The sequence below is a fragment of the Monodon monoceros genome, unplaced genomic scaffold (genome assembly GCF_005190385.1).
Source record: "Monodon monoceros isolate NGI ecotype Baffin Bay Population unplaced genomic scaffold, NGI_Narwhal_1 Super_Scaffold_18, whole genome shotgun sequence".
Classification (NCBI taxonomy): Eukaryota; Metazoa; Chordata; class Mammalia; order Artiodactyla; family Monodontidae; genus Monodon; species Monodon monoceros.
Window position 1 is genome coordinate 147,144,771 of NW_021703774.1, and position 15,964 is coordinate 147,160,734.

The 15,964-nt window shown below is 44.6% G+C and overlaps 2 protein-coding genes across 4 annotated transcripts in view; one reads left to right on the forward strand and one right to left on the reverse strand.

Moving 5' to 3' along the window:
* The window catches only part of HIVEP3 (human immunodeficiency virus type I enhancer binding protein 3), a 500,899-nt gene that overhangs the window by 131,613 nt on the left and 353,322 nt on the right, over positions 1–15,964 (forward strand). The gene's annotated exons all lie outside the window — the stretch shown is intronic.
* On the reverse strand, positions 4,242–5,467 carry LOC114898920 (transmembrane protein 59-like). Its single transcript, XM_029229095.1, is given in 2 exon segments — positions 4,242–4,759; positions 4,761–5,467. Coding segments are annotated over 2 exon segments (972 nt in total). The 3' UTR covers positions 4,242–4,494.

Genomic DNA, 15,964 nt, shown 5'->3' on the forward strand with positions numbered 1-15,964 from the left:
CCACCTCCAGGTGGTAGCCTTCTGAGGTTGGGGAGATGGGTAGTGTCAGCAGAAACAAATTTTCAGTGCCTTGGTGTCCCGATTCCAATTCCCCATCCTCCTGCAGCAGCACGACTTGCCTGTCATCCTGTGGTGGTCAGCAGCAGCCGTGGAGAATTGTACATCGATGGCCTGCAGTGACGCCCATGTATCCTTCTAAGTGGCAAAGTTGCATGTGTTTGTGCTCAGCTGAGCAGGAGAAGCAGGCCTCTAAACGGTCTGGTGTAATGCTGTTCACAGGAGAACCGTATCTGTGTCTATATACGTAGAAAAATACCGGAAGGAATTAATCCAAAATGTTAACAGTGCTTCTCTCTACGTGGTAAAATAATAGGTCACTTAATTTTTTAAAAATTTAAAATTAAAATAACCTAGATGGGAAAAGAACTTGAAAAACAATAGATACCTGTATATGTATAACTGAATCACTTTGCTGTACACCTGAAACGAACACAATACTGCTAATCAACTATACTCCAATGTAAAATAAGAATTAAAAAAATTTTTTTAATTAAAAAAAATCCCCCAATTTTTTATCTTAAGTATGTACTATTGCAATTTTGGAGTTGGGGGATGAATGGAAGGTGTTCATGGGGGAGTTTGGGAGCCCCTGCCGCCCTGGGATCCTGGACACAGTCTCTCTCCCACCTTAGCTGGCATAAGGATCATGCAGGGAACTTGTTAAAACTGCAGGTTCCTGTGTCCCTCTTCCAGAGATTATGACTCTGTGGGTCTGGGTTGGGGTCTGGAATCTGCCACTTACACAAACATCCCAGAGACCAACCTTTGAGGAACATTGGTCTGGGGACTCTTGCTTTATTTGGAGCTGGGTTAACAGAAGTGTCGGGAGAGATCTAGCTAGAAGCAGGCAGGTGAGCTGAACGTCAGCAGATCAAGCTGAGACTCCAATAAAATTATGTCTCCAGATGGAGGTGGCTCTGGGACAGAGGTCAGGACAGGCCTGCCAAGCTCCCAGAGGAGCAGGCTGTGCCAGCAGCATCTTGCTGTCAAATTCTCTGCCCCATCAGACCTCCTCTGAGGCTGGGAGGGCAGGCTGCATCCTGTGGGGCAAGAGGTTCTCTTTCAATCCTGGCCAAAACGAAAAGTTCTGGTTCTGCTACTTTCCAGTTGTGTGATTGTAGGTGCGTTACAGTTCTCAGCTGAGTTTTGTGTAATGTAAATGATACTACCAACCTCATAGGCATTTCATGGGAGAAGGAAGTGGTCCATAGCAGGAGGTCATGAATGTTGGTTGTCTATCCTTTCTTATTCTTTGGCTGCTTGGGAGAAGGGAGCATGAGAGACCTCTTAGCCAAGGGGAAGGACACAGCCCTGCCTACAGCGCTGCAGTCAGATTGTCTGCCTAGGTCATTTTCACAACAGCTCCTTCTCTGCGGGGCACAATATTCCTGGAGGATTTTTACTGGCAGGATGACTAAGTAGCTGGCCCAGGCTGACCCAGCAACTCCCTTCTGGCCCCATCCTAGCCAGTCTGTCTCTGAGAGTCCTCAGAGCTCCTAGGTAGTCTGAACACTGTCCCCACCATTGTCTATGTGGCTAGGGGACCCCTTGGATGGTCTCCCTCAGACCATCTCCATTAGGACTTTGCTTTAAACTCCATGTCCTCTAAGCAGCCAGCTGGCTCTCTTCTCCTAGACAGTCCTTTATTTTAATCTGAAACTTCCAGCAAGCCAGTTCAGCTCTGCTCCTCTTTGGTATTTTTTAAAAATTTGCCTTTATTTATTTAACCCTGCTTACAACACAACAGACCAGAGCTGCAATATAGTGAATCTTATCCAACGACAAGCATTTAGCAAGACACTTTCCAAATAGAAAGTTATGTTCTTTGATTCCTGCCCCTATTTCAGTCATTCAGCAGATATTTCTTGAGGACACACTGTAGCAACAAGAATTATCACGTATTGGGTGCTCTTTATGTGCCCAGGGTGGATAGTCTTTGACTTCCTGGGGATACAGACAGGCAGGTGGTTATTTACAGCATGGTGAGTGGTGCGAGAGGGAAGGAACGGGCTGCCTTGGAGCAAGTAAAGATGGACACTCTTTCCCACCTTCCACCCGCACTCCTCCTGAGCCTAGCTATTGTGTAATACAGCTAATTGCATAATGATCTCTTTTCCAAGTGAAATCTGCTTCTCCTGCAACGCCTAGTTTAGCCATCCTCTTCCATGCCTACCTAAAGCACAGAAGACCCGTGAGGCCCCCGTCCAGAGCTGTGGCTTTGAAACCCCCAGCCTACGCAGGGCCTGGGATTGGCCTGGCTGCATGGCGGTATCTGCATAGGTGTAGACTGCCATCTTCCTTTTCAACTTAAGCAGAAAAACAGAAGTGCCAGGGAATCATGCAGACAGTCCTGTGGTTCCTTTTCCCCCTGTAAGGCAGCAGGCAGCCGTTTATCGGAGAGAAACAGGTTTGCCCAGTGGAACGTTTATTTGGTTTCTTTGATCCTGGGAACACACCTGCCACTTTGCCACTTCCTGCGAATCAAGCAGTTTCTTAGAAATGGGACACATTCCTTAAAATATATTATGCGGTTTGGGGGTGAGATATGGTTTCTTGGATTTTTATGATTTAATGTGTCTGCAAAAACATTAAAGCCACAGATGAAAATACATTGACTGCCCCTTATGAGAAACTGGTCTTTCCTTAGACTTAGGGGGCTGGTCATTTTCGTTTTTATGCTGGGTTTTGTTGTTTTTAAGTTTTCATTTGCTCCTCTTCCTGTTTCTCAGCACTCCTCATGCTGTAGACACACCATGTGTGGGCAGTCATTGATACAGTACACTGCAGTTATCAACCAAAATAATTTGGACTGAACTTTTATAAGAAAAAGGCAAATAGTGAAATTAATTTTCTTAGATCTTATTTGTTAACGTGCCACTTTCAGAGCATGCCTTGGGGATGCTCTGAAAGTGGTATATTAAAAAAATAAGATATAAGTTATAAAAAAAGATATAATATACATTATAAAAAATAAGATGTAATATAAATTATAAAAATATATAATATAAATATATGAAAAAATGTTTAAAATATATATTACATCTACTAGTATACAGATCTTTCTTGACTCACAATGGGCTTTCATCCTGATAAACCCATCATTGTAAGCTGAAAATATATTTAATACACCTAACCTACTGAACATCATAGCTTAGCCTAGCCCACCTTAAATGTGCTCAGAACCCTCACATTAGTCTACAGTTGGGCAAAATCATCTAATATGTAGTCTACTTTATACTAAAGTGTTGAATATCTCATGTAATTGATTGAATACTGTACCGAAACTGAAAAATAGAATGGTTGTCTGGGTACAGAATGGTTGTCAGTGTATCGCTTTTTTACCCTTGTGATCACATGGCTGAGTGGGAGCTGTGGCTGCTGCCACTACCCAGCATCAGGAGAGGAAAGGACAGCATATCGCTAGCTCCGGGAAAAGATCAAAATTCAAAATTTGACGTATGGTTCCTACTGGATGCATGTTGCTTTTGCACCATTGTAAAGTCAAAAAATCATAAGTCGAACCATTGTAAGTCAGGGACCATGTGTATATATTTAATTTTATTATTATTTTTTTGTGTGAGAATCATTTTCGCTTTAATTTGCTTCCTGATCATCATATAGCAATAAATAGACATAGAACATTTTCTAATTATTTTCTGGGTTGGGTAGGGGTGAAAGGGAAGATCTGGAAAATCAGGAGTATATTAACTCAAATTTCAGCACATAATAATTCAAATAAAATTTTAATGATTTCAGTTCAATACAACTGAAAATGCAGTGTGTTAAAGGACATTTTCTACTAAATTTCAAATTACAGGTTGTGGGTCATTTCTAAGCAAGAGTATCATATCCTACTGAGTATTCAACTTATTAATTAAGGTGATTGACATGGTAGGAGGTGGGGAAGAACAATGATCAGCTCATAGAATTTGGCTAAGAAAAGAAACAAACAAAAACAATGCAAATAGTAATTAAAATAACTACAAGGCTTCCCTGGTGGCGCACTGGTTGAGAGTCCGTCTGCCAATGCAGGGGACACGGGTTCGTGCCCCGGTCCGGGAAGATCCCACATGCCGCGGAGCGGCTGGGCCCGTGAGCCGTGGCCGCTGAGCTTGCACGTCCGGAGCCTGTGCGCCGCAACGGGAGAGGCCACAGCAATGAGGGGCCCGCGTACCAAAAAAAAAAAAAAAAAAAAAAAGCTACAAATATTAGTAAAATAAAAATCCAATCCCAAATATCCATGTCTTACATTACTAGAAAAAAATTACGGGTAAAGTTACAGCAAATACAGTCTTCACAGATTTGGGTAACTTTATTTGCATTTAATAGTGATTTTAATAGTGATTTTTAAGCCCTATAGCCAATGAAATTTTAAAAAGCACTATGAGGAATGGACATTTAGATGTGTATACACTTTTCTTTAAAAAAAAAAGCTTAAATTTCTGAATGAGCAAGATTCACTTTTGCAGGTAGAGGCCCTGCTTCTTCATGATCTTCACCTTTAGATCTAACAACCACAAGAGAAGAAGCTGGATATCTGTTGAGCTTTCGTTCACTCACAAATTCCAAGTCACCATAGATACTCAGCTTCACAGAGGGAACATACTGCTCCACAGCAGTAGCAACAGTTGCACAACAAATCCAGAGCGATACCGTCATGGAGAGGACAAGAGTCATAGTTAAAATCCACCCGGAGTTAGGAGAGACATCTTAAAAAGCCATCACTTTCTTCATCTTCAAGATAGTTCCTGTGTGCTTGTGAACTTCTCATTTGCAGATAGGACATTTTGCTTAGCGACGGTTCTTTCAAATTTGTAGGTTCCTGCTCCAACTGTGGTGCATACTGCATTTCTGGCTTAGACTGGAATATAACTATTTTTCCGTCAGCAGCTTGAAGATAAAAAGTCCACGAAGAGGTTAAGAAGCTCTGTGAACGGTCCATCATATCACTCCAGAATGACCTTACCAGAGTTAGAGGGAACACTAGATGCATTTTTGGCATCAGGGACGTGAGTTGTTCTTGTCTCAATTCAGCAAATGGCGGCTGATTCTGGCACCCAGGGTGGCAAACATATTGCTCATCAGATCGGGAATATGCTTCTGTACACGCAGATTCACATTCCAATTTGGTCCGATTTAAATCAATTCCATCATCTACAAATTGACAAATTGAAAACAGCCTGCAACCTCTCTGACATGTGTACAACTCCTCTTCCTTGGAGTAGGTGTGCGAGGGGTAGGTCAAATGGCAGGCCCGGTGACAAGACGCCGTATCACCCAAGACCGAGTCAAACGCTTCAGCCGAAGTGGTCCCTGAGCCTCCAGTCAGGGCCATGGTCAGCAGCAGCAGCAGCGGCGACAGCCCCAGTTGGGCCCTGACCCAGAGGCTCCCGTTCGGGGCCGCCATTTTGTTTGTCTCTGTCACAGCAGGTCAGCTTGTTGCTCTATATATTTTATATATATATATATATATATATATATACACACATATACACACACACATACATATATATATACTGGGCTGTGTCTAATTCTTGTGCCTATATCTGAACTACTCTACAATCAGACCTAATTGTTATGGCAAATAGCTAAGAGATAGCCCTGAACGTATCTATTAATAAAGTACAAGTAGATTTATATTTGGTGTACTACACTTACTAAGACAGGAAAGGGGACCATGAACATTGTGGAACATTTTTCAAATGAGTATTTAGAACTGATTGCACATATATTTACCAGGAAATGTGAGTAATCAGCATACCCTGTTTCCAGAACTTTCTATACTAAGGTTTCCTTACAGGAAGAGACAGTCGAGCATTAGATAAGAATGTGAAATTGGAGAGTCAGATTGGCCCCGGTTCATATCGTGACCACAGTCATGACACCTTGACCCAGATACTTGGCCCCTCTCATCGAATTCCTCGTCTTTAAAATGGGTGTTGTGCTGGTATCTGCCTCTCACGGTTCCTGTGAAGATTAAGAGTGCAGGAAGAGTCCTCAGCACAGTCCCTGACCCATATGAGATGTGCCGCCAATGCTTGCTCTCGTGATCATGGCTGCCGCCATCTTCTCCGTCATCATCATTGTCATCGCCATCTTCATGATTGCCCTCTACCTGTCAGGGCCTTTGCTGCAGCCAGCTCCTTTCTCCAAAGGGACTTGGGTTTGAGGGACTTGCATTGTGTGATGTTGTGATTCAGTGTTTCTAGGAAGTTAGGCTAGGATTAACAAGCAAGTTTCTGAGTCTTATATAGAACGTCTAGAAATAGTTAATTGACCTTTTATGTCTTAGATTGCTTATCAGTAAACTTAGATAAATGCTGCCGTGTTAGCACTTGAGAGTGTGACATCTTCTGCTGTCACAAGCTTCCAAGGCCTAATGGTATTGATACCTGATCCGAGATTAGGGAGATTTTGGCTCCTCGGCTTTCCTGTTCGCTTTCGGATCTGAAAGCAGCACCTTGAGAACAAGGAGGCCACGCAGAGGTCAGACTCCTGTCATGCTTCCCTTTTCAGATGACTGCCTCATGCCTGGAGACCTTGAAAACTGATCTTGAAATCCAGGGCTGGGTCTGTTCAGTGGTATTTTTAAAGAATTAAAATAGAATCTTTCAAGGGCAGAAGTCTCCTCTCTTCTTCCTTCTCCTCATCCAGGCAAACCCTGCTCTTCCTGAAGGTGACACGTAAATTTATACCAAGGTAGCTTATCTACAGGGCTTGCGGGGTGTTCATAGAGTTAATGCTGCATTTAAGGGGGCACGGAAGTACCTTTGTTGTCATGCCAACAGCGTTCCCTTCCTGGTGAGCAGCACCGCTGAGATGGATGGCAAAGGTTCAAATCCCTGCTCTGCCAGTTATTAATTGGATGACTCTAGGCAGGTTAATTTCATGCAACTTCTTTGGGTCTCACTTTCATTACCTGTAAAATGGGGGTAAGAAATAAGACTGCCTTATAGGACTGTGGTGAGATTTAGTGGTTAGTATAGGTAAAGCACTTGGAACTCTACCAGGCACATAATCAGGGCTATGTGAGAGTTTGCTATTGTAGTTAATTTTACCTTTTACCTTTACCAAGTAACTACTTGGGCTGTGACCTTCCCTAATTTTTCTAAAAGCTGAGTAAAAGGCCCAGATGTTCTTCAAATACAAGTCAGAAAAGGAAATAAAAGTAGAGGTTTCACATGGAGGTGAAGGATTTTACATTCTTGGTCTGAAGGATGTAAAACCTGTCAGATGTACTTTTCCAAGTGGGAGAAACCAGAGTTGTTGGACAGGGAGCAGTGGGCTGGGGAGACCGAGAGGGGGCTGTTTGCTGGAGTCCTGGGAACCAAGGGAGGTTTGCCTGAGAGGCTGTCATCAGGAGACCAGAGTGTTCCTGCTTAATTTAAGGCATGCTGTGAAGGGCTCCAGAATATGTTAAAATGGAATTAGCTGTAATATACTTCCGTTGAGAAACCCGTGGTATTTTCAGGAAGAGAGGAAGAGAAGTTTGTAGGAAGCAAGCAGCCCCAAGGTTACAGACACGATGGAGGCTTGGGGACTGTGTTTTGTGTGATCCACAGGGAGACACAAGCCTTGCAGGGCTCAAGGATCTTACCTGAGACCTGCCCTGTCGATGGGAAGGGATGCCTAGGCCTCCTGTGGCGAATGCTGCACCTGTCTAGTTAGGAGAGGCAGCTCTTCATGGAGGGGTAACTGGTGAAGGGGAGGAATCCCCTAGAAAACTTCAGGCACATGGGACAGAGCATGCAAGCAAACTGCAATCCCCCATTGATCCCAGAGTGCTTTTTCTCCCACTGGGCTGCCCATCCCATGAGGACTTGAGAACACACAGAGGCTGGGCCTTTTTCATCTCTGGCTTTCAAGGAATGGTTCAAGAAATAGTTAGGGGTCTGTGTTATGGATGAATTACAAATTTGGGATGACCTAGGAAGTAAAACTTTGAAATGGGACTGGCGCTGATACAGGAAGGACTGGACTGGACCTTGGAAGCTCACATCACTTGTGTTCTCTCACAATCTGCCCCCTTGTTACTTGAAGCAGGGTGAATATGAGGTGTTCCCACTGTCACCTGGCCTTGTTGATGGAATAAAAAAGGTAGGACAGGAAGGAAGGAAGGGAGGAAGGGAGGAAGGAAGGAAGGAAGGGGGTCTTTTGTGCATACATTCAGCTTAGACCAGTTCTGCATTCACCTCTGCTTGTTGAATTTGGATCCTGTGATGTGTGTGCGTGTTATGGGTGTATGTGTGTGATGGGTGTGTGTGTGTGTTTATTGTGTGTGTGTTGTTTTCCTTTCCCACCCTCTCCCCATCAATCAATTTCAATCTTATCACTTGCAAAGGTGGTTGTAAACTAAAACAAACAAACAAACAAACACCAAACAAACAAAGTGACCAAATATCACAGTTCAGATTCATGCTAATAGAGTGATTATTCAGAGATAATCTCACCCCTTTTTCTTCTGAAATGGTGTCTTTCAGAGCCTTAGCTGTTTGGTTCCATTGAAACACAGCAGGACCTTGATACACTTTTGGAGAGAATGAAGATGCACCCCTGCAGAATAGAATGTCCTTAAAATTGGTAGCCGGGGCCCTGGTTTTCATGTGTTGTAGGGTAAAGTTTCGCAAATTGCTTACTCCGTGGGGGGTAGAGACCTAAATCCTCCACAGTGCTAAGTAATTGGTGATGCTTAATTCATATTTGTGGATTGCTAGATGTGCGTTTAATTAAAAGACACACCTAGTTGCATGATTCCACAGAAACTTGCCAGGGTTCCCTGGTGTATTTTACAAATGATATTAGGCTTTGTGGGAGTTGTAGAATTATAGATGTATGTATATTTCTTTTAATTTCAAATGCAAGAGTAATATTTCTGAATCCGGTTTCACTTCCTGTCCTTAGTTTATGCTTTCATCTTTTCTCTATGCTATTTATTTATAAGTATACTCCAGGATTTGTTTAGAATTCAGATCATTTTGTTGACTCTGTAGTCAGAAAATTCATTGATTTGGTTCCCAATTTCTACATAACGAACAACATTAAAAAGATACAAAGACTCTCTTCTATTTTCTCATCTTTTATCTTAGCCTTATTAATATCTATGTAACAATATTATTTAATATGGGTCCCCTTTAACATGAGCTGTTGGCTATATAACCCATATACGTTTGTGTATTTGGGAGGTGGGTGTGTGATATTGTTGAGGGTGGGGAAAATGGTTCTGAGCCTCAGAAACTTGAAATATACCTGGGATAAAGCATGGAATTCAGTAGAATTGACTCTGCAAATCAAATGCTAGAATTCATTCACAGATATGGTTTTTGCATCTTCAAATGGCCTTGGGTTGAAAGGAAATAGAATTCAGTTAAAATTGCTTGAGTCAGGGTGTGAATGGCTATGAGGAAATATGGTGTCTTTGTCCAAGGCCAAATTCAGAAATATCACAGCTTCAAAAGCCTGTCCTGCTTCAGGAGGAGCCTGCGGGTGACTTGCTCTGTCGGCCACATGAACACCACCAGGAAGGAATTCCTTCTGTACAGATTGTGAGGGGTCGGTTCCCCCTGAGGCGTTAACCCCACTGTCTTCTAGGCAGGGGCTTGGGTGTTTAGCATATCTTGAGGAAGAGAGAATTCTGCCCGGAGACCTACAGTAAGGCGTTCTCCTGGGCGAATTATAGTATTATTAACCAAAAAATAAGAAAGAAAAGGAGTGTTTTAGGAGGCTGCGGTGTGTGCACATGACTCGTTAGGACCACAGTGACCTCTCAGTGCCTATGACCTTCCCGCTCTGCAGACAAGGAGAGCGGAGCTCAGGGTGTTGAGTGCTTTGGGGGGACAGAGTGGAGCCTCCACCTGGGCTGCAGAGCCTCAGACCTATGGAGTTTTTCTTGTGGTGTTTCTGGGATCCACAGCACCAGGCATTCCCATAATGATGCTCATTTCATCAAAATTAGTTAAGAAGTAGGAAAGAAGTAACATATGTTAGAAGCACATGTGATCTAGGTTGGTGCTTAGCTATCCAGAAAATCTGGTTGGCTGGACTAGGATAGTTTTCCAAGTGCTGAATTTTGGCTTGACATTCAGGGGTGGTCAGATAACATTTGAAGAGAGAATGTTGGGAGATAACATTTTAAAGAGAAAAGAGCCCTGGTGGGGGATTTAGAAGAGCTGGGTTTGGTAATAAAGATGATGATGGTAGCACTAACATTTGCTGAGCATTTTTGCTCAACAAATTTATTATCCAACATTTATGGAACAGTGCCAGGCACTGTTCTAAGAACTTCACAAGTATTAATTCATTTAATTCTCACAAAAATCCTCTGAAGTAGATCCTATTAGTATCCCTATTTTACAGGTAAGGAAATGGAGGCGCAAGAGGTTAAGTAACTTGCTCAGAGCTTTACGGCTACCAAGCAACAGAGTGGGGACTTGAACTCAGACCCTGAGTCTGACTTCAGACTCCATCACGCAGGTCACCTCTCTAGGGCCCAGCACTGTGACCCTTGAAATATTGCTTAATCTGGGATGTCATAGACTCATAAAATTTCAACAATATTTTGGAGGACTGTATAAGGTTGCCGTTTAAAATTTTTGATAACTGTCATTTATTTTTACCGTCATTTCATGAAAGAAAGGACAATATTAACAACCTCTCAGCAAAGTAAGGGCACAAATCTCAGATTAAAGGAAAATCCTTCCCGTTATTGGAACATACACTGACTTGTTCATCTGGCAAATGTGCCTGGAGTACCCACTGTGGGTGAGAGAGGGGGTCTGAAAAGCAGACCTAGCTCCCACCCATGTGGAACTCTCATGGGTGGGAGCTAGGGAGGGGAGATAGTCATTTTAAAAGTAAACGAAAAATTGCATAATCACAGATTTGTTAAGTGCTGGAAGGACGTGAGCACAGCTCAGGGATGGGGAATAAAATGTCGGGTGTGCCCTGCTAAGGAAGGCCTCTTCCACGAGAGGAGACAAATGCTGGGCAGAGGGAACAGCACGTGTGAAGTCTCAGTGCAGGGAAGCGCCTGGGGGCAGGAGGAAGGAGAGGAGGCTGCATGGCTGCTCAGGACCCAGGAGGAGGCTACAGAGAGCAGTTTGGGTCTGGTGTGCCCTCAGAAGTCAGGGGAAGAGCTTTGATTTTACTGGGGGGGGGGACAGTGGAAACCATTGCAAGATTTGCAGGTGCATGACGCGGTTTGATTTACATTTCACGGGATAACTCGGTATGCTCCTGGGGAGAGCAGACGAGAAGAGGCCAGGAGGAAAGCTGGGAGCGTGGTCAGGAGGCTCTTGCAGCTGTCCAGGCTAAAGAGGCTGGGGATGTGATAAGGGTAGACGGGGACGTGGAGGGGGAAGCAGCAGCAGGAATCAATGCTTGTCCCATTCAGGGTGGGAACAGGATATAGCCATCTCATAGGGGGACAATTCAGGAGGGACCATCTACAAAGGCAGGGCTGTGGAGGAACGACAGTGGTGGTGCTGGGCTGATAGGATGGAGCTGTTACTGTGGAGGCCTGAGGGGCAAGGAGAGGGGGGATGTTACTGGAACCCTGAAGGAGAGGGCTGCCTTGAAGGGAGCAGTGACCTTCAGTGGAAGGTCAAGCCAGGCCAGTGTTCTGAATTTCTCCCTCGCAGGCAGAGAGCCGAGGAATGAATCCACTGACCTCTTTCCCCTCCCTCCCCGCTCCTGTGATCTCCTGTGGGGCTGCCCCATTGGCTGCTAACCAGACCACAGAGGTTGCCCATTGATGTGGTCTTTCCAGGTCAGCCCGTGGGCAGAGAGCGGAGTAGGGAGGGTGGAGGGTAGATCTGGTGGGAAACAGGACGTAGCCAGCACCAAGATGATTCCCAGACCTGTGTCTGAGCAGTGAAGTGGAGGGAGGCCCTCCTCCTCTGTGGCGGAGAGACTGGGAGAGGGAAAGGAAGCTGGGGAGGAGAGTCAAGGTGTCCTGTTCCCGTGGACTGAATCCCTTGAGGGCTCTGAGTTTTCCTCTGTAAAAGCAGCCATTGGACTGAATGACCTGGGAAGTCCTTCCAACTGTCTTCCTAGAGGACCCTATGGGGGGCTCACTGAGCGTTTCTCATAGGGAGTCTCTACGAGTCACCCAGAATCCAGCCCTCCTCGCCCCCTGCCCGGTCACCTAGATAAAACCCACGGAGGGCGGCGATGGAGAGTCTGGGCCTGGCTTTCTGCCGGAGCAGAAGAGCATTTGGCGGTGGCCCTGCTGGGGAAGCCTCATCTGTGCTGTGCGTGGCCGGCCTGCTGCTAGTAACTGCATCTTTGTGGCCCTCCCGAGGAAGAGAAGGACTTTCGTCTTTACAGATCATGTGCTAGTCGGCCAAGCCTAACTCGGGCAGAATTCTCTGAGTGAGAGGAAATCAGTGGGCCACCTTCAGCCTTTATTTTGCTTTCCAGACGAACAGCCCAAGGGAAGTCCCAGCAAGTAAATGTGGGCCCTCTTCCCTCACTTGGCCCCACTTTATTTTAATTTTATTTTCAAATTTTTATTGCAATATAGTTGATTTACAATGTTGTGTTAGTTTCAGGTGTACAGCAAAGTGCTTCAGTTATACATATATATAAATATATATATTCTTTTTTTATATTCTCTTCCCTTATAGGTTATTACAAGATAATATTGAGTATTATTTCCCTGTGCTATACAGTAGGTCCTTGTTGGTTATCTGTTTTATATATAGTAGTGTGTATATTTTAAGCCCAAACTCCTAATTTATCCTTCTTCCCCCCCCTCCTTTGGTAACCGTTAAGTTTGTTTTCTATGTCTGTGAGTCTGTTTCTGTTTTGTGTATAGATTCATTTGTGTCCTTTTTTAGATTCCACATATAAGTGATATCACGTGATATTTGTCTTTCTCTGTCTGACTTACTTCACTTAGTATGATAACCTCTAGGTCCATCCATGTTGCTGCAAATGGCATTATTTTATTCTTTTTTATGGCTGTGTCGTATTCCATTGTATATGTATCTATATACACCACATCTTTTGTCCATTCCTCTGTCGATGGACACTTAGGTTGCTTCCATGTCTTGGCTATCGTGAATGGTGCTGCAATGAACATTGGGGGTGCATGTATCTTTTCAAATTGTGGTTGTCTCTAGATATATTTGACTCTCCTTTAAAAAACTCAGTGAATAAGATGAAAACTGCGGATAGGCAATTCTGCGATTTGCTCGTTTCAGTGATAAGGGAATTTTAAGGCACCTTTACTGCATTTCTGGTCACTTTCTAAGGCAAGCAAGAATGGTTTCAGTGAAGCCGGGGGAGCCTGCTGTTCAGGTGGTTGTTACAAGCTCAGGAGGTGGCCGTCTCGTGGAAGCAGCTGCTTTTGGAGCAGAATTGGGGCAGGAGTAGGAGAAAGGAAGGGGGGATGGGAAAGGGGTTCCTGATCCCAGCTCGAGGCCAGGGTGAGGCCTCAGGGCCAGCAGCTCTGAGAAGCTTCTTCGCATTCTGAGGGCTCCTCGTTCCCCTTGGACCTGCAGTTTGATCTCTTTCGTCCCTGAGCTTCCTGACTCCTCAAGCTTCAAAGCTCTGAGATTCCCTGCCTTTGAGAAATTACAACCCACACCCCCCTGTCCTTTTCTCCTCCTCCTTCCTTACTGAAGGTGATGAGAATTCTGGAAGGATTTTAAGGGGAGTTTATTATCTCTCAGAAAACAAAATAAAGCCTATGTGAAAAATATAAGTCAGTGAACATATTGAAAACCTACATTTATCAAAATTCAGTTTGGTGTCTTGGGAAGTTATCTTGTATAAAAGAATGAGCGCCTCTGAAATAATGAGAATAGGCATGTGGGCTTCCCTGGTGGCACAGTGGTTGAGAGTCTGCCTGCCGATGCAGGGGACGCGGGTTCGTGACCCGTTCCGGGAAGATCCCTCATGCCGCAGAGCAGCTGGGCCCGTGAGCCATGGCCGCTGAGCCTGCGCGTCTGGAGCCTGTGCTCCACAACAGGAGAGGCTACAACAGTGAGAGGCCCACGTACCACAAAAAAAAAAAAAATAGAATAGGCATGTGGTTGTTAACATATAGGATTTTGTAGATCGGATGCTGTTTATGTAACATGACATTAAATGAGCCATTTCCTGGCCTAGCTGGGCACAGTGGTTGCTGGGATCCCCTGTGTTCTGAAGACACGTGCTAGGTTGTGGGCAGGCCTGGCTGAAGGGTGGCCCACACTGGTTCCCGGCGGGCAGAGGGAAGTACTGGAGTCCCCACTGTGAGCTTTGCCTAGCCCCTCTCAAGGGGGAGAAAGGGGGGATACCCCCTCCATAAGCCTTCCACCAATGAGGGGCTCCATGGCCTGATGCTGCCACAGCAGCGGAGCAGGGTGGAAGCTCCTGGGTGAGCTGGGTTCACGTCCCCTGGGTCTGATGGTCCTTCCAAGTCCTGACTCTCCTAGAAAAGCAAGGAGAGCCTGCTGGCAACAGGCCAGTCGAAACTGCCCCTGAAGACAGAGTGAGGAGAGGAAGGAAACTGAGGAGGGACAACATGTCCACTGAAGGTGGGACAAAGGTGGCCATTTTCCTGGGGTGAAGTGGGCACACGGGGGGAGGTGGACAGTAGAGCTGTCCTGAGAGGACCCTGCCAGCTCCCTGAGTAAAGCAGCTGAATGTGCTTTTGGATGCCCTTTTTGGCATTCCCTGCTCTGGTTTCCTCTTTTATTTTTAAAATCCCTCTAATAAGTGCTTTAAGAGTGAACCTATTGATGATTTCTATTACTCTATAACTATAAGTTTGGCATTTTCCTGTGAAGTTAAACATCTACAGCATATGACCCAGCAATTTTCCACCTAGGTGTTTATCGAGGAGAAATTTGTGTTGGCAAAAAGACTGGTAGATGGATGTTCATAACAGCTTTATTCATAATAATCCAAAACTGGAAGTAACACAAACCCAAACACCCATCAACTAGGGAATTTATAAGCAACCTGCTGCTCACTCACGTGCAGGCCTCCAACTCAGTAATAAGAGGAATAAACTGTGGATACATGCAAGGACAGGCATGAGTCTTCTAAGTATTTTGCTGGAAAAGCTGCCAAAAAAAGTGTATATTGTATAATTCCACTTATATGAAATCCTAGAACAGTCAAAACTAATCTATGGGGGGAAACAAATGGAACAGTGGTTGCCCTGGTGAAGGGTGGGTGAAGGAAGTAGGACCAGGGGTTCACCAGTAAAGGGTACAAGGGAACTTTCTGGGATTATGGAAATGCCTGTATCTTGACCTGGGGGAATGGTTACCTGGGTATATGTGTTTGTCAAAACAAAAACCAACTGCTTACCTGAAATGTATCCATTTTATTATATGTAGATTATACCTCAGTAAAGTTGATTTTTATAAAAGAACCTAATAAATGTAACAAGTTTTCTTTAAGAAGTTACTTAGTACATAGGGATTTGCCTGTTGATGGCTTGGGCTCATTGATTTGCCAGGGTTTTGCTTTATTAGCACTTGAGGATTTTGAGCGTCTTGATTTTGAGCCCCTCCTGTCTGTTCTCAATAGTTCCTCCTATCAATTCATTGAAGGCATTCTGAAATCACTGATAAGACTGTTATTTCATTGCTTGAGTTGTCAAATAATGCCCCGATTCCAGAACAATATTTCACAGAGATAGTGAAACCGTTCCACTGAAATCTGGTTGTCTCAGCAGGTGAGCCCTGATGCTGGCCTCTGTGGAAGGGTACTCATCATTGGATTCATTATCAAGGGGGTTCTGCATCCGCTTTTCCATTGCCCGCTTGATGTGTGAAGAGCTCAGAGATAATTATGTACAGTTAATTTCAGTTTCATCAAACAGCTCTTCCTTACCACTGCATTTTATTCTCCTGGGAACATGTGTGTGTGTGTGTGTGTGTGTGTGTGTGTGTGTGTGTGTGTGTGT